Source organism: Apostichopus japonicus, chromosome 3, assembly GCF_037975245.1.
Source record: "Apostichopus japonicus isolate 1M-3 chromosome 3, ASM3797524v1, whole genome shotgun sequence".
NCBI lineage: Eukaryota > Metazoa > Echinodermata > Holothuroidea > Aspidochirotida > Stichopodidae > Apostichopus > Apostichopus japonicus.
Window position 1 is genome coordinate 853,268 of NC_092563.1, and position 22,621 is coordinate 875,888.

The following is a 22,621-nucleotide window of genomic DNA, read 5'->3' on the forward strand; positions in this document are numbered from 1 at the left end:
TTTACTACTAATAAAAATAATTTTGTATATTTTAAGTCTCATATAGTGTTTTATAATATCAATTTAATCTGATACCATTTTTCCTCGAGTAAACAAAATGGCAGCCTCCATGAAACAGACGTGAAATGACATGGAATTAAATGTATGTAGCATACTCTAGATCCATCGTAAAGAAGACGCAATGTCGGCTACTTTTACTTCCAGTTTGAGACGGAGATTACCTCTGGGAAAGGAAAAGCATATTTATGCGTCCCGTTTCCGATTCCTAATGGTTGATGCTAAGTGGGTGAGCTAGTCTGTTGTTGTTAGTACTAGTGACAGTGGTACTGTTATGTTAGCCTAGCCTAGGCTAATCTTGACAATGATAGTGGTATTCTGACTCAGGCTAATTTAGTATTACTTAGCAGTATGAAACTATTACCATAGCCTACAGTAACTGTAACAATTGGCCAAAGTTTATCAAAGTCGTTGTGAATCAGAAAGAAATGTGTATATCAGAAAGAAAAGGGGGAAAAAACAGGCTAGCCTAGTCCTAAATAATTGAATACAGCTGATCACTGGCAAACAGTTCTAATTCCAACAGCTGACTCAGTTGAAAATATAAACAGCGAATCCGGATGTATTTCTTTTCAGGAGCCCGAGCTATCGTCTGATACAGTAAAGAAGGTTGAAACCTATTGGCTGCGTAATCTGAAGCACAAAACTGAAAAGTTGCACATGCAGAAGAAGGTATGTAAAATGTCATTAAACTAAGATGCTTAAAATTTATCATCAGATACCTCTGTCTGGTCATGTATTCCAGTTACTATCAGATTTCAAATTGTTAAACAAATGTTTAATATTACATTGCATTATATACCATATCATCTTATCCTCGGGATTAAGTGTTTGTATTTCTGTTAAATATGAAACTATAGGCTCACTCTTGATGCACTACCTTTTCAATTTTGTCAATCAGATTTCAAAGGAAAAGTTTTACATTTTGTCAATGTTCCCGTATCCATCTGGTCGCCTTCACATGGGACATGTCAGAGTCTACACAATAAGTGATACCATCGCTCACTATCATCGAATGAAGGGCAAGGAGGTAAGCCTAAAAGGCATTGATCGACTTTTGTAATGAATATTTGATTTTGAATAGATTAAGCTATGCATGGAATGAACCATGAGGGAAATGCAACAGAAATATATAAAAACCTTGTTGCTCATAATTTAATTGTTAAGTCTTTTTATTAATGGATAAGCATACTGTATAAGAAAGTGATTAAAGTCTTAATGTGTAGGACGGAGAACTGTCACATTTATTTCTGGGACATTTTTTTTCTATTTTCAGGTAATCATTTTTTCCAACAAAATTGTGTGTTTATGGTCTACATGTCATGTTGTTGATTTTCAGAATAAAAGAATGAGATGGTTCATTAAAGAATCACATACTTTCTAATCCAGTTTGCCTCTGAAGAAGATCCTGCTAACATTGAAATGTCAGGCCCTCGAACTTTATACATTTACCTACACAGACTTTTTGCAGTACAGTAGATAAGCAGTTTGTTACCAGTGAGCAATGTTTTTTTTTGTTTTTTTGGCAGGTCTTACATCCAATGGGATGGGATGCTTTTGGACTTCCAGCTGAAAATGCTGCCATTGAAAGAAACTTGAGACCAGATGATTGGACTTACAGGTGAGGAAATCAATGGTATTTAAATACCTGCAAAGATAGTTGGAATGATAAATGGTATCATAAATAGTTCAAATGTGGCAAATGTTTTACACCACTCTGGGATATGACAACACTGTATAAGGAACAAATGTACAATAATAAATGTACAATAACTGATTGCATTTTGGTTGGGATACTGTGTTGTAGCAATTTCAAGCAGCTACATTAGTACTATGAATCAGTACTAATTGAGACAAATTTGACCAGTTGTATTGCTGTGGTCACATAGCTACTGTACACTGTTTTGACTATGGGAAGGCTGAAGGTGAATTTTGTCAACTGTGACATCCTCCCATTCCTAGACTGGAAAACTTACTCGCTTGATATTGTTAATGCTGTTACTTTTCTTCTGTTTTCATTACAGCAACATATCCTACATGAGAAAGCAACTGAAAGATCTTGCAACAACTTTCAATTGGGAGAGGGTAAGTAATTATCTTAAAAATAACAGTTTGTGAATTCTTTATTGTACAGCCACCATGACATAAACAGATTATCTCACCAACAGAACATGTTATCAATCTTTTTAGCTTCACAAGCTCTGATTATACTATTTTTAAATCTCACACTTCCATCTTCCCTATATTAAGAATCATTTCTCTTCTTAATAGGAAGTAACAACATGTTCTCCAGAGTACTATCGTTGGACTCAATTCATCTTTCTTCAACTCTTCCGGTCTGGTCTGGCCTACCAGAAGGAGGCCACAGTCAACTGGGACCCTGTTGACCAGACCGTCCTAGCCAATGAACAGGTAGCCATTTAGTTATGTCATTTCTATCAAACCTTTTTTTGGAATACTGATTGCATTTGATCAATTTAAGAAATCCAATCATTTGTGGATATCTAATTAGAGAGAAAATTCACTGAAATTTGACAAAATTGGTTCCTGATGTGCTCTGGGCACATTATTATTTAATCACATTACAGCTTATATGAATGATGAGACAAATTACAAACAACGTTGATTATTTGAAAATGAAATAAATGGGCTTACGTACTTCAAAGTACATTATGGCATCTGGACAACTGGTTCACGGGTAGTTAGCCCTGCTTGTATACTTGACTCCATTCTGAAGTAAGGTGTAAACTTTAAAGTAATGTTCATTGGGTCTCACATTTTACCCTCAGATTGAGGAAGATACTAAGCTAAAATTACTCTTGGAGAGTTACAAAAAACAGGGGTAGGGGACAGATGCTTTACCTCACAAAACTTTGTCTACAAGATATTTGTGAACTGAATGTAAATGTGAAATGCAGTTGTATCTGATGTGAGTAGCAAACCTGGATTATCTGGACTTCTGTTATCCAAACTCTGTGTAATATGGTCTTGAAATCCATCCCATATTATATGTAACACTGCTCATGCATTGATCACAAGAGGGTAAATAGGGTGGTAAATAGTACATGCATTTTACTTAAGGTGCACATTATAATATGCACAGTTCACTATAGAACTTAACAAAATACAATATAGCATTTGGAAGTGAAATATCTGCATTCTTCATATCAGAAGACAGCCTCTGGTCATAACTTGGCCGGTTAGTCCAGGCTTTTGTTGTAATGCGATACTTTCATTAAATTGTCAGGATTTTGTTTTTGACAATCATGATAATTTATTAATACTTTTGTTAATCTTCCTGGTGAGATCAAGTCCAAGAGATTTATCATGATTGTTGGTCAACTTACCTTTCTTTTTACAGGTAGACGAAGAAGGCTGCTCTTGGCGTTCAGGTGCCAAAGTTCAACAGAAACTGTTGAAGCAGTGGTTCTTGAAGATGACTCATTTTTCAAAGGTACTATCAGATAATTATCTATTATATGTAGGGTTTTAGAAGTATTTGTGCATTAGTGTTTAGAAGTGACTGTGATAAACGAGCATTGTACCTACAGTCATGATTACAAAGGATGTATTTAGAAGCATTTAAAGTATGAAATTGTTGTTTCTGTAGCAGGTAATGTGATAATGTGTCACTGTTGTGCTTAGTTCAATATAAAGTGAACATGGATAAATTTATCAAGAATACAACAATTTTGTCCACTTCTTGGTATGGTGACAAATATGCCATTGTATGAGAATTCTTTAATGTTTGCTTTGCTTCTGAGGAATAATTTAATAGATCCTTTAAAACAAATTTATTTTCATACTGTTCAGGGTCTACAGGATGGCTTGGAAAATCTCCCTGATTGGCCAAACTCTATCAAATCTATGCAAAGAAACTGGATTGGTGATTGCTCAGGGTGTCTCTTGGATTTCAAATTGAAGGTGAGGGTCAGAAGAATAAATTATGTACAATTTAGAGAAGTTTGATCATGTTGGTCATTATTTATGAAATTATTCCAATGATTTTTTTTACTTTTATGATTTATTCTATTTTGAAAGATGTACTTGTTGGGGACTTGCAGGAGGGGGGGGGGGGGGGTGGGGGTAGAGTCTGGTATAAGTTGGCTGCATGGTGAAATTGACAATGTATCTTCAGGTCAAATCAAAAGAACTGAGATAGCAAAACAATCAAGATTTCCTGAAATTTAAGCTCATGGAATCAATTATCTATTAAGCCTGCCACGTAAATCTACTTTAAAGTATTTCTCGTTCTCAATGTTCGGAAAAGTAAATTAAAACATCTTCATTTATTTCCCATGTTATGTTTCTTCTAATGTTTAACCTGTACATTTAACACTATTCTCACTAATTTAGACTAGCATCCCAGGAGTGGATCCAGTCTTAAGGGTCCACACTCTTCATCCTGATCTCATCTACGGTGCAGCTTACATCGTTCTCTCTCCGACTCACACCCTCTTAAAGAAACCAGAGTTTATAAACCAGCTTGATCCGATAGCTCAAGAGAAGGTACTTTCAGACTCAAACCAGCTCGGTGAGGAACTCTTCCTTATAGTTGTTTTCATATTAAAGTCGCCGGTTGTGTGTATATTGTGCCTTTGTGCTGCCCAACTGAATTTTCCATCATCCATTTAGTTTTCTCATGAAGTAACCTACACTGTATGAAGTACACTGAATTTTCTTCTTGCCTGAAACAGTTGAGCAGTTTGGTAGTTAAACCTTACCACTAGATTAGTGTTGAGAGAATAATTATTACAATATCCCATGGCAAAATGCTATGCTATGCAGAATGGGCAAATTCTTATGCAAATACAAATATGTAACAGATTTTATACACTGAAATGTACTAATTACATTAGTTTATGAGAAAAATAAAGTATAAACTAGACAAATGTTACAAAAACCCTAAACAAATTATTCCCTTGTTTGATATTGATATTATAATAGGTCTAGGTATATCTACTATAGAATTGTTCTTATTTTCAGCTATTGCTTTCCTTGATGTTCTATTCCTGGGTCTGATTGCTAAGAATATGAGTGATTTCAAATTTATAACTGACTTGTTTAATAAGGAGAGATCCAGTCAACCTTGTACTACAGAAGGTTACCATACATTATCTTAAGAGAGGATAACAAGTTTTCACAGCCTGGGAATGGGAGGGGGATGTCTAATGTGAGGGATTCCCCCCTCCTTTTGTTTGAAAAATTGACTTTGAAGAGTACCAATTGGTACTTTGAATGCTGGTAAGATCTATCTCAGATCAGGATGGTTGTAGGATTGTCAATATTGACAATTTTAATTTCTGTGCTCAAATTGGTATAGCCAAATGGCCATATCACAGTTGAGAAAGTTGTTCCACTGTGCTGATGTCAACTTTGTTTGACCAATCTAGAAATCTAGATTTGTTGTAAAAGTTTGTTGACTTGACTCTCACATAAGACTGAGGGAAGAGGACATATCTGGACTTCTACTGTGATAACCCTACTGGATTTATCCCCAAATTTCATGTTAGTTTCACATGAAATTTTAGTTTTTGCTTGTTTGATTGGGGTCATCATATTTGTTATTACTTAAATCGTTTACTTTGTTACTATCTTCAGACATAAATCTCAACATCTATGCAGAAAACCCGTTCTCCGGGAAGATGGTTCCTCTCCTTGTTTCAAGCTTTGTCCAGTTTGAAGAGAATGTAGAAATGCATGTTGGGATACCATCTTCATCACCAGACGACCTTGCATTTGCTGAACGTCATCAACTTCACTTTGAGAATGTCCTGGAAAAAAAAGAATCAGGACAGAATCTTGGATTTCTTGTGAACTCAGGAAAGGTACTTCATTCTCCTATCTGGGCAAGGGTTGCGGGTGGATGGTGTGGCAAGTGGCAGGTGGATGCTGTGGCAGGGATTCTTGTCTAGCCATTTCAAGTACATATTATATTGCTGTACAGCAAAACCCATTGACTACTATAAATGGTTGTTAACTCCCTCACTTTACCATGATAACTGTGTACATCTTGTTTACTTGAATGGACTGGTTGGATGGCTCAATCCTCGACTTCAGGTGACTTCACTTTAAACCTTATTACTCCTATTGAAAGATGCTAAATATGTTAAATAATATTTTCAATCTCATACAACAACTTCCTTCAGATGAGGGTAACTAAATTCATAGCAGTTAATATTGTATAGACTCAAATTGTAACACCACCACTCTCTATAAGGAAAAGTCATTATACCGTTGTTAGAGTTATTACATCCAACATGGTTAAACTGACAGCTTCCTGTGTCATAACGACTGTCTTCACTGTGTTACCATCCTCCCTCCTCCCTCCTCCCAGGATTCTGGTTGTTGGTCTGTGATGCATTACTGCTGTCCTCAGTGAGACAGGGGTTTTATGGATCATGGTAGTAATGTATTACTGCTGTCCTCTGTGAGACATATCATGGTAATGATACAATATAAATGATTGGCATGTGATCAAAGTATCAGGACCAAATATAGAGAGAGGTTGGCCTAGTCTGTAGAGTCTACCAGAGTACCTTGAGCTGCAACAATCTATGTTTTTCCCTTCAAATTCATTTTACGTTGTGTTTGTTTGTATATATTCAAACTGTGTTTTTTGTTTTGTATTTCTGTAAGTTCTCAGGAATGTCCCGAGAAGAGGCAAAGGACGCTGTGATGCAGGACGCTAAGGACCAGGGTTTCGGAGGTCAACAAACAAGCCCAAGGCAGTATGATTGGTTAATATCAAGACAAAGATATTGGGGTACTCCTATACCCATTATACACTGTAACCAGTGTAAGGTAAGCGGGATTCATCTAGAGTAGGGGTTCTCAATAGGCAATTGGCAGGTCAAATCCAGCTTGAGAGAGATTTCAGTCTGGCACACAAAGGAAGTTAGGCCCACAGTCTTGCATTAATTGGGTCCATGGACCCTTAGCTGGCCTTTTTAGGGTCCACATACCTCATTAGTGCAACCCCGTGGGCCTATTTACTTTCGAAAAGAAGGTAGCCCAAAAGTCTTGTTCTAATGGGGTACATTGACCCTTCAAGGCCCAAGTCTTGAGTACCCAACCTGCCTGTCCTTCACTTTACTCCACATAGGTAAAGTGTGGTTCCGATTTTGTCGTGCCCTTTGCTCCAACCTATGGTTTATCTCTAGCCCTCACAGAAAGTCAATTGAGATCCCAGTGATACGTTCACTTCTCAGTTTCAGTTTCTTCTGGCACATCCTCCCAGAAAGGTTGATAGAGTCTTGTTTACAACAAAAGCACATCAACAAAATTGCAGATTCACTTAACTTTTAGGAATAGATTGTATTCTTTTGTCGACATGCCTTTCCATAGTTTTACAGCATGATGGACTTGTTGCCGATATTTTCCTTTCTATTTCATTTGTGTAGGTAGTTCCAGTGCCAGACGATGACCTCCCAGTCGTGCTGCCTAAGTTAGACTCATTGTCTAGCAAGGGTCTTTCACCACTCACAGAGGTTAAAGACTGGTACAATGTGAGATGTCCCAAGTGCAATAATCCAGCGGTCCGGGAAACAGACACTATGGATACATTTGTCGATTCAGCTTGGTATTTTCTCCGATATACAGATGCTAACAATAGCCAGGAAATATTTTCAAAGAAGGAAGTTGATTGGTTGATGCCAGTTGACCTTTACATAGGAGGAAAGGAACATGGTGAGTGATTGGTCAAGGTGTAAACATTAGCTGTGTGGTCAATTTAATATATGTGTAAGAGTTAGCTGTGTGTATAATAAAGGTATAATTATTAGCTGTGTGTTTGAACAGTCTGTGTGTGACAGTTCGATGAGTGATTGATCAAGGTGTAAACATTAGCTGGGTGTTTGTTCAATGTGTGTGTAAGAGTTAGCTGTGTGTATCATAACTAGGTATAATTATTAGCTGTGTGTTTGATCAGTCTGTGTGTGACAGTTCGATGGGTGTATGATAAAGGTATAAACATCAGCTGGGTGATTGTTCAAAGTGTGTTTAAAAGTTAGCTGGGTGTTTCATTAAGGTGTAAATATTAGTTGGGTGTTCAATTTTGTATGTCTAGGAGTTAGATGATTGTTTGATCAAGGTGTGAACATAAGCTGGTGTTTTGATTGAATTATTTTGAAAGTGTTCGATAAGTGTTTCATCAGGGTATAAAAGTTAGCTGTGAGTTTCATCAACGTGTTAAAGTCAACTTTGAGTTTCATCAAGGTGTAAAAGTTAGCAGAATGCTTGGTGTAATACTTCTCTGTGTATATGTTGTGTGTAAAAGTAAGTTGGCCTGACGTTTCGATCCTAGCAGGATCTTTGACTGTGTATATGTTGGATAAATTTGTAGAGAGAACAATTGAGCTTGGATGATGACAAAGGAGTAACAGTCATCTGATACTGAGTTGCCAAATACAACCATGAGCATTTTTACAACTTACAGGTTTAGTGTTTTCTTTATCAAAAAGTGGACTGACAAATTGAATTTGGTGTTTCTAATAATACTAAAACAACACAATAGTAAATGCTAGCCACTGTTATAGATCGTGGTCTTGCGGAGACCCACTTAGAAGGACCGACCATGTTGACAATCGTAATTCATTTGATAATTTTCATTGACATTTACAGCTATTTTGCATCTGCTGTATGCAAGATTTATCAACCATTTTCTACATGAGAAAGGTATGGTAGCTTGTAAGGAACCATTCAAACGTCTTCTTGTGCAGGGTCTTGTTATGGGACAGAGTTATAAGACTGTGACTACTGGAAAATACCTTCCAAAAGATGAAGTTGATTTCAGTGGTGAGTTAATTGCTTTCATGTCTTTTTTTTGTGTGTAGTTCTGTCGGTTTCCCACTTCCCAATTAAGCCAAGAGCACGAATTGAGAAACGCACAAGTTGCTGTAAAAGCTGGAAATATTTATCCATGTACTAGATGACAAGTTCTGTGCATTGCAGGTGGTTCTTGTAATGACGTTGCAGTACCCGTTAACCATTACATTTGGGTTAACATTGATTTATTTATTTTGTTTTTGGCTTCATTGTTTCTTCCCTTATTGTAGGCTCTGAACCAGTATCTCTGTCGACAGGAGAGAAGTTAGAGATAAAATGGGACAAGATGAGCAAATCCAAATATAATGGAGTAGACCCAGAGGAAAGCATAGCAGAGTATGGAGTAGATACGGTGAGGCTATTCATTCTCAGTGGTATACCACCAGAACATAACATGCCATGGAATGTCGAAGGTGAGTAATCAGCAACCCATTACACCCCCCATCCCCTCCCCCTCCTCCCACCTCATCCCCCTCCCCCACCTCATCCTCAATATGGTAGTCGGGTTTTGAATAAAGATAGAGAAGATGTCATAAATTTTATCATTGTTAGCTGTGTGGATGTTTATTCCCAAATGACCTTTGACATGTCCACATTATTGTTACAATCTCATTATCAGCTCTCGCTGTTATCATTCTCCAGCTATTCCCGGTGTGATTCGATGGAAGAAGAGGTTGTGGAGCTTGGTGACCAACTTCAGAGAAGTTAAATCGAGATGGAAGAACGAAGTGGCATGTGGAGATATGGACAAAGAAGAGACGGAAATAAAGAAACAATTAAACTATACCATTAAGGAGGTCAGTAGTTCTAGCTTCATGATTCCTTTAAGAAGATCGATTCAGGCATGATGAGAGGGGGAATTGGGGGAGGGGGAGGATACAATCCCAGGGAACATGGTCTATTAGGGGGCCTGAGTAAAATATGGAAGAAATAGTCATTCATTCTCATTTTCTTAATATAATGATGGCAAAATGACATCAAGAAGGAGCCCAGTGACATATCTTTCCCAGGGGCTCGACCGGGCTTTCAACACCATTGGCTAGATGTGTTTCATAAAGTTGTATGCAATATCCCAGCAGAATCACTTAAATTACTAATGAAGTGAACTCTGCTGTTTAAAGTTACTGCTGTCAGTCATCAATGTTGTTACGAGTCACAAGACTCATGTTTCTAAATTTCAGAAATGAAGTTTCTCTGTTTCTCATCTGGCAACATTTTTCATTTACCATATCTTGCGATTGCATTCAAGTTACCTCTGCAGTGTTCTGTAAGAACTCTATTTACTATTCTCATCAGTGTTGTAACAAGTCATGACTCAAGTCACAAAATTACATAAACTTGTTACAACTGTAGTTCTCATCCAACAAGAATACACTTAGCTTCATATTCATATGCTACATCCCCAAATGCATTCTAGTTACAAGTTCACAGTGTTCTGTAAGAATTCTCTTTAATGAACACATCAGTGTTGTTACAAGTCACAAAATTCCAGAAATGAAGTGACTGGATTAAGTTTGTGCAGTTTTCTTCCCGTATGGACAATACAGTGACTGAGTGGGGAAAAATGAATGGCAATATATCTACAGATAACTCAGGTATGATTGTAAGATTTGTTTGTTTGATGATACTCTCTCTGTTCATTTTCATCCATCTCTTCTTCTCTCAGGTATCTCATCAATTTGAAGAGGATTTTATGCTCAGCGTTGCCATCACCCGCCTCATGACGTTCACCAATTTCTTGAAAGGTTGTTCTGAAGACGTGGTGGCTGAAAGTCCTGTTTATGAGAAAGCTTTGCGCAATTTGTGTACAATGGTGGCGCCCATGGCACCTTTGATGGCATCTGAAATGTGGCAGGGAATGAACATTGGAAATGACCATCAAGCTGTGATGTCATTGGTGAGTAAAGTGATCCTCACCTCACAGTTGCTACCAGCATCTTTTAAACACTGTTTTGAATTGAGGTATAATACATTTTTATTAGTGGATATTTAGCTTTCCTCACATCATGTCAACAGCATGTAAACACATTAATGTTAACCGTGGGATTGGTCACTCAGGACAGTAATTGTAATACCTATTAGCTGGCAAGGTTCTTGCTTGTCCTGATGGTTTCTTACCCAATGGTACATGAAGAATTCCTCCTGTTTGCATTCCAATACCCTCCCCCTCACCTCTATTCCCCTCTCCCTCAACTTTTTTCTCCATCTCCCTCACCTTTATTCTCCATCCCCCTCTCCATTCCCCTCACTTCTTCTCCTCCTCTCCCACTCCATTCCCTTCCCCCACTCCATTCCCCTCCCAATTTCCATTCTATACTTTCCCTCTCCGTTCCCCTCCTTCTCTCCACTCCCCTCAACATTCCCTCCCTCTCACCAACCCCTCCCTCTCCATTCCCCTCCCCCTCTCCATTCCCCTTACCTTCTTCCCTCTCACTCTCCATTCCCCTTCCCCTCTCCATTCCCCTCCCCCTCTCCATTCCCCTCCCCCTCTCCATTCCCCTCCCCCTCTCCATTCCCCTTACCTTCTTCCCTCTCACTCTCCATTCCCCTCCCCCTCTCCATTCCCCTCCCCCTCTCCATTCCCCTTACCTTCTTCCCTCTCACTCTCCATTCCCCTCCCCCTCTCCATTCCCCTCCCCCTCTCCATTCCCCTCTCCATTCCCCTCCCCCTCTCCATTCCCCTCTCCATTCCCCTCCCCCTCTCCATTCCCCTCTCCATTCCCCTCTCCATTCCCCTCCCCCTCTCCATTCCCCTCTCCATTCCCCTCCCCCTCTCCATTCCCCTCCCCCTCCATTCACCCATCTTCACCATTTCTCTCCATTTGATTTCTTATTTTTGTTACAACACAGAATGAAGATGTTTTTGAACAGACTTGGCCAACCCTGGAGGAAGAAGATACAGAAGAAGATGTTGTACATGTCATGCTGACAGTCAAGGTATGTTCTTACCCTTTACTCAAGTTTACATACTGATAGTTTAATGTGTCAAATCTTTTGTGTACTGTACATTTGTAAACCTTTGCTTTAAATTCATATTCGTAGCATGTTCACAGAAATCACTGTAGTTATTAACTCAATATTTCACTCTATGGGTATTTATCATTTATATCCATGAGCATATAGCCAGTCTTAATGTTTGTGCTTGTAAATTTTAGGGTCTGGGTAATGGGAGGGGTGGATTGAATGCATCTGACTACAACATGGAGCAATGATTTAAGAAGAATGCCATTTAATTTACATAAATATATCTTAATTTACATAATTATATCTTAATTTATATAAGTATATCTGAATTTCAATTGGGTGGTATGGGGGAGGGAGGGAGAGAGAGAGGGGGTTTGACTCCACTAGCACCCTGTGGCAATGCCACAGTTACATGCACATCATAACATTGTATTCGTGTCTTTTTCTACAGGTTAATAACAAAACTGTGGGAACAGTCAAACTGCAGAAAGAGTTACTGGCAAATGAAAATCAGCTAAAAGACTTCATCCTGGAGACATCAGTTGGGAAAGAACATCTGAAGGAGCACGCCATCAAAAGAACAATTATCGCATCTAGGGTTCCATTAGTCAATTTCTTGGTGGAAAGCAGCTAACAAAGATTGACTGAATATTTCATATTGACAGGCTTAGTTCTCCTCCCAGCAAGAGAAATTTTGACTTGATCATTCTTCAGGTCTTGTTTAGCAGACAACTGGAAAAACTGGCATCTTGCTGATACTAGTTCAAAGATATTAGGTGTTTGTATTTTAGGTCAAATGAGTGGTAGCTGCCATGGTAATGGAATTTAACCTACGTTACCTAACCAGTAGGACCCATAGAAAACTCCCATGTTGCTTGCCTTACTTAGACCCTCTTTGCATGAATTCCTATGATCAACTTGAGCTAAACTGACATGATACCCATGTCTCGTGATTTGCTTGCCTTACTGAGTGTCTTTACAGTCTCAGAATCTTTTTGTTGGGCTAATGAAAATGAACATATGTTATATGAGCAGTCCAGCTCAGCATGCCTTACTAAGACTGTCTTTGTGGCTCTACACCCCCCCCCCACCCTCACTTTTGGTCTATTGAACATTTGTTGCATCTGCAGTAGGGACCAAGATAGTTCTCCATTTTGCTTATAGTTGCTTGTTGGGCTAATGGAACTTAATAAACTCATTATTTGAGTAGCAGCAGATTTCTGTTATTTTCACTTTCAGTCACCTTGCATTTTACAAGATGCATATATTTCCAACAAGCCTGTTGCCTGCTCTTATTACAACATGGTTGTGAGAAATCAACAATCAGTGTTTTTATTGCACTTGTAACAATATTTGGGAGGTTATCTGTATGTGTTTGGTAGAAATAGCTGCAAAAAAACCCATCAAAACCATTTTAGTTTAACTTTATTTATATGTTTTTTACACAAGCTTGTTTGTTATCAAAGGAAAGCACTTCCATCATTTTAATGAAGGTATTCAACTAAAACGTAAATGTCTTATGGGCAGAACACAGCTGGACAATAAATAAAAAAATATAAACATTTTGAAGATATGTTAATTAGTTATTCCTTGCATATGTTTTGACTTTAATATTACATCTTTGTTATGTAATATGCAAATTTACAGGTAGACATACAAATATAGATTTACAGTTACTCCCAATATGAAATATTGAAGCAAATATATACTATAATCCAACCATATACCTGTATATCAGAATCAAAATCAGTGAAAAAATGCCAAATATTAAACAATTGACATACTCAACATAGAAATCAATTTTCAACAAATGGTTTCAACTTTAACAATAGAGTGCTTGTTCTCAATTGTAATTATTTTTGCTAATGAACAAAGAACATTGTTCATGAATTTCCTTCAAAATAATTTCATACAGAATTTCAAGGATGTTTTCACCATGTGATCAAATGACATATATCGTTGATATATAAATAAAATGTGATGTCTTTACAGCCTCATGTTTTCAATCTCGACAATCTAACCCTGTTTTTTGATACTAGTGTACCTGTAGTACATAATCACACAGACATGATGATGTACTTTGTCCCAAGAATTTTGTTCAAAAAGAGTGCAGGGATAGGGATCAGTATGTTTGTGTGTATAATAGAATGTATAATAGGGCTTAAAAGGTGACCAGTGTGGTTAAGTTTCCCTTTAATGTGTGCCATAAAATGTTGTCATATTTACCAGGGAGTTGTTATGGAACAACTCCCTGTATTAACTCCAATTTTTTATAAAACATTAAATATGTTATGTTATTAAATTTGTTATGTACAACACAATTCTTTGTATGATCTTGTTGTCTGAGGAAATAACATTTCCCATTGCCCCTCAATGTTTGTGCCTCCCCACCCCCTCCCATGCCCTTCCCCCAATGCAACCCTCTTCCATCATGCTTGGAGGAAGGTATTGACGATGAAAATGGTTTACTTTATTTCCTGCAAATTAACATTTGAAAGGTTATAAATTATATCAGTTAGCTTTTCCCTGTTTTGACATAAGTAGTATAGGAGTTGGATGGCCTGTAGAAATCTTGGTTTGATACTCCTCAACCTCAGCAATAGTCCTTCCAAAAAGTATGCTTCTAAGAATTCAGTCCTTCCAAACAGTATGTTTCTAAGAATTCAGCTTAGGGATGAAGTTCTTCCACCATATCTAGGTGATGCTGATCCACAACGTGGAATTCTTCTATAACTGCCTTTGCTGCTGCTTCTTCTACATGATCGACATGAAATGTTTCAACTAACGAATTGCTCAACGATTCCGCAAAGGCATTGCAATTGTTCTCTTGAGCTTCAATGGAGTCTCCATGAACTTTGACCTGGTGTCTCAGTAAATGATGTTTCCTTGGGAAGCGGTTATTGCACTTTGAACAAGCAAATCGCTGTCCCTGAGTGGTGTGTGCTTGGTAATGTATTTTGCAAGGAACCTCCGACGTGAACCTGAAAGTGCACCCCTTGAACGGGCACGGATAGGGTCTGTCCAAAGAGTGGACTTTGACATGTTTCCTCAGAGAGGAATACATATTACCACAGATGTGGCAGAGGTGAGATTGTTTTGGATGGATTCTGTAATGTTTATTCAGTGCTTGTGTGTCACCTGACTGGAAGCTACAGAGAGAACATTTGATTTTACCGTACGATGCATTCAGATGGTCCTTTTTATGACTCCACAGTAGATGCCAGCTCCTGAACGATCTCCCACACTCTTCGCACAGAAACCTCTTCACGTTCAGATGCTTATCTGTATGAGCTTGAAGCTTGCTGTGCGTCGCAAATTGCTTGGAACAGTAAAGACAAGGCAGTCCGATTACGGCGCCACCAGTGGTGAGAGTCTTCTCTCGCACCCGTCTAGACCTTCTCTCTTTGTCTTTTATCTTTTGCTCTAAAAGCTTTGACCTGTACTCCTGGAAGGAAGTAATACCTGGCTCTGTGACACCAGAGATTGTCTTTATTCGCACACTTTTCATCTTCTCAGATGAACACCTGTCCATGATTTCGGACTGGTGAGAGTCCATCATGTGTACAATGAGGCGATCCAAACAGTACTTTTCAAAAGCTTCACAATACAAACAGATGTAGACTTCCCGTAAGTACCTAATGTTCTTCCCTGAGCTCTCTTTCATTCCAACTTGAAAAAGGAAATCTTTCTCATACTTTGTTACATCCACAGAACTGTCCAGGATTGAGGAAAACCTTCGTTCCTCCAGGGAGACACCATCTCCTTTCTCACCGGTGAAATTGTTCACCTCCGAATGAATCATTTCTTGCGTCTCATTTTGGGTACATGCTGTCTCTTGCAGGTTGTGTTGCATACTAATTGCATCCCTCCCCTGAAGGTTGTCATTCATCCCTTGAGCACATATTATTATGACCTTCCTGTGTCCGTCACGGGCAGTCGATGAAGCCACTGCCGTCGATGCAAATCTCTTAATCTGCGTAAGAGCCGTTGAACTTAACACTGGATTTCTTTTAGGGAGGCAACTTTCAGGAGGTTTAAAAGAAGCCGGAAAATGTGAATATAAAGCAGACTTTTGTGTCTCGTCTTTATCACTCCCTTCAACACAACTTTCATCACTTCTAATTAAAACGTTTCCAATGTTAGATATGTTCTCCATGCCATTGTACTTACAACTCTCAAGGACAGGTAAGGTCTGGTTTACAGATTGAGCGGGATCAGAGGGGTTCCCCTTTAAGCAATGTTCCCTGCCTTCGGTAGCCCTCTCCTTTCCTGTACAAACAAACGGACTAATCTTCGATTCTGAAGAGGTCGATGTAGATGCATCTCTATCGCATGATAAAATAATATGTTCTGGAGCTCCCATATCTTTGCTATGAAGGTTAACAGCTTCGTCCAAGCCTTGCTGGGTAACACTATGTGGCTTGGAAGAGAGGCAAGAAACTTCATCCAGGTTATCTGGTAGGATCTCCTCAGAGGTTAAAGTCTGCACATTATGGAAGTAGAGGTAGTGGTGATGAATGGATTCTTGTGAAAGTTCCTTTGTCTTGCATAACAGACAAAAATATATCCCATTCCAAGTGTCATCTGACATGAAAGGAAAAGAGATCACATATCAGGTGAAATATAATACATATATTTTATTTGAAAAACTAATTTATACAGGAGAACAGTGAGTGAGTAACCAAGTAAGTTTCCTTACGAGATATTTTGTGCCGCAGAAAATCCCCAGCCTCGTTACAAGCAATGTCGCATAGTCCACAGACGAAAATATCTAACTTGGTCTGCTGCACGCTGCTGAGTGGAGTAGTCTCATCAAGACCCTGTTCTGTAGTTTCCTTACTGCCTTCATTCATCTTTTACTTGTCACTTTGAATCTAAATGAAGAAATTGAAAAGAGTAATTCACAGTCAATATTATTTGAAACAAATTTCATGAAGAACAACACTGTAACTGTAAACCTGCAAAGAAAAGTCATATTTTATTTGCTCATGAGAAAATTACACAAAGCAAACACAGATTTACATGCCAAACCTTTTCAAGTAAAGGATTAGAAAGATAATAATACCCCATCAGCCAGGAACTGATCTTAAAGTGGAAGTAACATAAAACAAATGTGAAATCTGAGCATTTGTTGCATTTGTTTATTGGGATGTGGTCACATCCTGTATTAATCCAACCTCATGCAGTTTCAACACATCCCTACATCAATACTTGTTTCTAGTATTCTACTTCGACTGACCATGAATGATACAGTATATATCATGTAATGTTGCATTCAAAATCATTCAAGATCAAGTATGGTTTCTCTGGTTCAATACGCTTGGATATCAGTTGTGGCAGGGTTATCAAGCAATATTTATACATAATATGTATACGTCCATTGGTGAATCCCATATGCCCTTTTACTAATATCAGAAATTTCTGTTTGTTGGGGAGCTGGTTGCGGAAGTAAATTGTAGCGAATCTGGTGCCTACACAAAGTTTGGGCATATGTCCATGGCAATACATCTCCACTCAAATTGCGGTGAAATAATCAAGTTAAAGGAAAGTTACAATAGCTTAGCAAACCTTTATCTCATTCTGTTAAGCAAGCGGTCAAATGGATTTTGCGTCTGAAATCTACATTTCTACACTCTTTTGACATAAGTCGGTAGCAGCATACTGGTTACCGTGATTGGGATCGAACGGTGCAAAGTTACTACGTTTGGGAACGATAATGAAATTACACGTTCAGACCTATTGAGCGCAGAAAGCGCATAAACAAAATCATCGCTGATGCATCAAGAAGTTGCCATCGCATGAAAAACTCGCATGAACAGCGATCGCAGCACCAAAATCAATCGCAGCATAAAAACAATCATGTTACAAAACTCATTCTCAGCAGGAAAATAATCGTGTTATCGTAAACGATCATAGCATCAAAAATGTTCTTCCATATTTTGAAAAGTTCCATTTAGATCAAAATATTTCATAAATATAATTTATCTCAAAATATTTCCAAGCTATCTCCAAACAATGTTACTGTTAGGTGTCTTAAATGGAAATTTCTATATAAAATATGACATTGATATTAAAACAGACATCATAAATTTAATATGGTCAATTTATAACTGTAAACTTTGAATACAAGTTGGGATTTTGTTCCTTACGGTTATCTCTATCACAATTAAGTCATTTTATGATGACTTTCGGATGTACACCGTTTTTTCAACCTCACACAGATTATTTATTAGCAAAACCATTGCGTTTAGAGCTATAGACCTAATGTAAAGTCTAGCTACTATGCCTCGGAATGCACCTTTTTATGTTTTTTTCTTCTTTTTCTGAGGATGATCCCCGAGCCCCCTTGTGGGAGTCGGCTTCAAATTTCATATAATCATTGGTTCGCCTACGGCCCTTCCTCAAATGTTTATAGGCCCCTATCTAAATCAGGGTGGAATGTTGAATTCTCCTGCCCCACCTAAACATGAAATCCTGTGCACGCCACCGGGGAATAGTTAACCCTGCGGCAATGCCCGATTACATGCTCATCACTATATATGTCTACCTCTACAATTTAATAACAAAACGTTGCAAAGAAATGTGGAACTACCATTCAATTTCTTTGGGAACTAAAACTGTGAGAGCCGCGGTCGAAATACAAAGATAGCCCTACTTGCAAATGCAAATTAGTTAAAAGACTACATATCATTAAGATGCCCATTGGGAAAGAATAGCTGGTTGAAACGACAGCTGATTCAACTAGGGTACGTGTACACCTTCACACTTGATATAGGATTCTATCCCAGTTTGCCTATTATTTCCGTGGTTTACATGTATACGTAATGTACTATGCGGTTAATGTTCATATTAACAGTACAAACTGAAGCCTCGCGATTTGGTGTTGCGTATTCGTGAACTCGAGGGTACCGCATTATAATAAAGATGATATCGTCGGCAACTTTTAATCACTTATCTTGCCTTTGAAAGCAGACCTCCTACCTTTGATGCGCATATTTGATTGCTTATTGTACAGAAAATAGCAAAGAAATTCGAATGACCTTGCGGCTCTGAATAGGAATTAGAATTTGAAAATAGTCAGGTAGCACCATGATACTTGATACTGATAGAGCAGAATATTCTGCTCTATGGGTGGCACCAGGCCTAACCTAGACCTAGCTACTGCAGTAGCGCAGAGTGAAGGCTGAGAAGCCTTTGCTACTTCCGGTGGGTTGGTTTTTCAACATTCATAAACATTACTGGTAATCCATGGCATTCAGTTCATGGATACTAGAAATCATCTTTGTTTTTTGTTCAACATGTTTTCTTTTATACCGCAGTTAGTTAGTAGGCCTAACGTACTAAGTTATAGTAGGTACTAGCAGTAGTAGTAGGCTAGTACTGGCCTAGTTTAGTAACTTGGAAGTAATCAATATGGCCCTAAGGTAAGGGGCCTGGTCAAGGTCAGAACAGTTTTTACTATGACTAACTTGTCAGAGTGAACTACTAGGCTGGGCCTGTGACCAGATATTGATGTAATGTTACCAAATCCTTGAACCTACACCTTGATGGTACAGGCTTGTTCTGACAGTCTTCACAATCACAGCATGCATATGCCTAGGCCTAAATCAGAAAAAAAAAATCAGCATGTTGACAGAACTGATGTTTTTATGGACACAAATCTTTCAGGTTTCCCCAAACCTCAAATGTTGATCTGCATTATATATCTTTTCTGTTTTGTCAATTGTTTATGTAGATTTATTTCCGATCTTCTGAGATTTTTGACAAACATCTATCCACACTTCACACAACTTCTTTTGGAGCCCATCCACCTATACTAGGTGATTTAATGTGTGCTCAGATGTATAACTCAAGAGACCAAGTTTGGACAGCCTTTGTATGGTGTTTGCTTTTCTTCAAACCAGGAGACTAACACTACTGTGGCTTATATTCCTTGATTTAAAACTACTATTAGCCCTGCAATATAGTTATTTGTTTAAAACAAACTTAACCTAGTAAATGGTTTACAGTGTAGTATCAAGTCAAGGCCTTCTCACACAACTTTTACAAAATTTAACCCCTTGTGATTGGTAACTTGCCACACCCAAGCAACCAAGTGTGCACAATTCAAAAAAGTTGCTCCCATGCAGGGCATTACAGAGCATCACATCAAAGTAGGCTATATGCCAGATTTTTCTTTCTTTTCCCATCTTTTTGGAACCACCTTATGAGGAGAAACAAATCCAGTCATCACCATTAACAAATTTGATAAGAGTTCAATGCCTTTAAAGGCATTGCATCATAATTATGATGAACAATTTTTGGGTGTTACTAAAACGAATGACAATTGCGTTACACATAACGAATGACAATATGTTGTACACACTAAAAAATTGCGTTGACTAAAACGAATGACAGTAATGACAGAACAGACATTTGCTTCAACCGGATATCACAGTTCAGACTTCGTGGGCATCTAGATCTAGTAAAGTACGGACAAGATAAAAACGCACCTTATAGTAAGCGAAATTGTAAGTCTGATTTAAAAAAAAAAATTTAACGTCATTTTTCCGATATTAATTGTTAGAAACTAACAATACTATAATCTTGAAACGGCTTCAGATATATTTCTATATAAATCTACAGAGGTAAAAAGCACAGCACTCAAGCGCATTCTCACACACAAACTTTCCCCGTAGTTTCTATCCGTAAATTACACCAAAACCCTGCAACCACGTAACATGCGATTTCCTCAAATCATTTTTGCGCAGAAAACCAATAACCGCATTTACTCCTCTCCGTTAATCATTCTATCTCCACTCAACACTTTCCTTCGTTGTCCTTCGTTGTCATTCGTTGTCATTCGCTGTCATTCGCTGTCATTCGCAAAGGATAATTAACCCTGTACAAAGTCAATTGTCATTCGCTGTCATTCGTTTTAGTTTGTCCCCAATTTTTCCATATGTACCTGTACATACAAGATCCATTTGGGAGGTAGCATGTTTTACATGTTCCTTCATATACTAGACTGAAGGTTTGAGTCAGTCTAAAGATGTAATCACACAGTCACAAGTGTTTAAGGTTTTAACCTTTTACCGTTGCATATTTTATTTTTTTTGGTCAATATATTGAAAAGAATACACAATGTATGAGATTGTTCAGGTATTTGAATAATATTTATCCTCTGTGCATTTTATGTGATTGTTACCCATGAACAAACGTTTGCATCCTTTGCCAAAATCATTAAAACAATCAAATGCTTTTGTCATATATCATTGCTATTTATCATATATGTCTAAGTTTTCCTGTCTATCAGCTCACCATATTTTGTTGTTGTTCTAGCTTTCCTTTTATATTTTATTTCCTCTTCTAAACAAAGTGAAGAATATTTGATCTTATCTTCCACCTACACTCAGAGAACTATGACCTAGGTGTGTCCAAACAAAATGTTGACTTTTAGTGATATGTTACCTAGGTGTACACATCTAGACTCAATATTTAATCTTCCTCATTTAGCTGATGATAGACACTCTGTGACAACATTGTTGACCTTCAGATACCATCAAGTTAAGAAGAATTGTTTTGAAAGCCCTTTCCCAACTTTTGAAGTACATATCTGTACTGTCAGGAAGTAACAGTTACATGAACTGTGTACCAATTACTTTTGATATTCACAAGAGATTTGAACTCTTTTCTTGAGTTGAATTTTATATGTATGCACCTGTTTATCTTTCAGCTTCCCCACCCCCTTCCCCCCACATCATTCCCTTCCTCTCCCTCATGCACATATATGACTATAAAATAATCCATTATTAATCAATACTGTGATGCAACAGATGTTTTTATACTTGACTTGTAATGAGCCCATACTCATACATGTATTTGTTGTGTACTATGTAACCCCCCACCCCTCCCCTTCCCCTAATGAAGTTTTCAACATACTCAGGGCATGTTGAAAATCTATTGTATTGCAGATACTAGTTCAAGGCCAACTGCTGGTACTCTGACTTAGAGCCTTGTACTCAAACTCTTACTCATAACAAGGGGAATTCTACCTGTACTTGTAATCTGTGTTTTTCCTATTTCCAGTTTTAAGTTTGTTTAGTACCTCAAGAAAGACTCTCAATTATGTAGGCCCCAGTTATATCCTGAAACCATAAGATCATTAAAATTTTGAAATATAATATTTTACCTCTTCACATGAAAATTTCCACGTAAGTGCATTAATTACAGGACAGTGATTACACAACCTAAATGAAACATTTCAATTCATGCAGACAACCTAACAGGCAACTGAAAAAAAGGTTAACACAATTAGAAGGACTTGTATCGATTTCCAACTAGATGTACCCTGTATGGACAAAAACAATCAGAGCATAACAAGCTGTCACTTATGCACTTATTTCTGTAATAACTTAAAAGTTGTTTAAATATCTCTGACAAATTTCACATTAGAAAATTCTCTTTGTCTTGTTAGGCGTATACATGCATTACCGTTGATGTCATGATGTATAGCAGGGCTCTGTGTCAAAAAGTCCTTCATTTCATCAAACTGAAAAATTAGTTTTGACATTGATAGAGATAAGAAGATTAGAGAGCAGTAGGTTTGTTTTTGATGGGTGATGTTTGCTCACCTTGTTCTTAACAGCAATTTGTTATTCCAAGTTTATGATTTATGATGGCTGTATGTCATTTATCTTTTACTTCCTTTTACTAGAATGACTGAGTATAGATTAGCACATCTTAATTCTTGTAAGAGTCTGTTATATTAATTGTATTTGCTGTTGAAACCTCA

General features: G+C 37.8%; 2 protein-coding genes across 3 annotated transcripts; one reads left to right on the plus strand and one right to left on the minus strand.

The window, feature by feature from the left end:
- Positions 1–74: 74 nt before the first annotated feature.
- On the plus strand, positions 75–13,121 carry LOC139958945 (leucine--tRNA ligase, mitochondrial-like). Of its 2 annotated transcripts, none has more exons than XM_071956404.1 (18): positions 75–286; positions 634–729; positions 959–1,087; positions 1,587–1,678; positions 2,082–2,142; positions 2,329–2,469; positions 3,419–3,511; positions 3,871–3,981; positions 4,414–4,591; positions 5,659–5,885; positions 6,697–6,861; positions 7,461–7,746; positions 8,680–8,853; positions 9,114–9,296; positions 9,526–9,680; positions 10,550–10,780; positions 11,734–11,820; positions 12,299–13,121. In XM_071956404.1, exons 1-18 carry the CDS (start codon positions 182–184, stop codon positions 12,479–12,481), a joined length of 2,697 nt encoding a protein of 898 aa, XP_071812505.1. In that variant the 5' UTR covers positions 75–181; the 3' UTR covers positions 12,482–13,121. The 2 variants fall into 2 exon arrangements, with proteins under 2 accessions (XP_071812505.1, XP_071812511.1); XM_071956410.1 differs by having other exon boundaries at positions 142–282.
- Positions 13,122–13,275: 154 nt separating this feature from the next.
- On the minus strand, positions 13,276–17,569 carry LOC139958958 (uncharacterized). The gene is made up of 3 exons (XM_071956423.1): positions 17,416–17,569; positions 16,547–16,721; positions 13,276–16,431 (listed from the first exon to the last, which is right to left on the minus strand). Exons 2-3 carry the CDS (start codon positions 16,698–16,700, stop codon positions 14,516–14,518), a joined length of 2,070 nt encoding a protein of 689 aa, XP_071812524.1. The 5' UTR covers positions 16,701–16,721; positions 17,416–17,569; the 3' UTR covers positions 13,276–14,515.
- Positions 17,570–22,621: the final 5,052 nt, after the last annotated feature.

Excerpts from the sequence above, each read along its gene's own strand:
- LOC139958945 (XM_071956404.1), top strand. The coding sequence starts at position 182 with ATGTCGGCTACTTTTACTTCCAGTTTGAGACGGAGATTACCTCTGGGA. Across the intron at positions 4,592-5,658 it reads TTCAGACTCAAACCAGCTCG|ACATAAATCTCAACATCTAT; the intron begins GTGAGGAACTCT and ends TACTATCTTCAG. Across the intron at positions 10,781-11,733 it reads ATCAAGCTGTGATGTCATTG|AATGAAGATGTTTTTGAACA; the intron begins GTGAGTAAAGTG and ends GTTACAACACAG.
- LOC139958958 (XM_071956423.1), bottom strand. The coding sequence starts at position 16,700 with ATGAATGAAGGCAGTAAGGAAACTACAGAACAGGGTCTTGATGAGACT. Across the intron at positions 16,432-16,546 it reads TCTGCGGCACAAAATATCTC|ATGACACTTGGAATGGGATA; the intron begins GTAAGGAAACTT and ends CTTTCATGTCAG.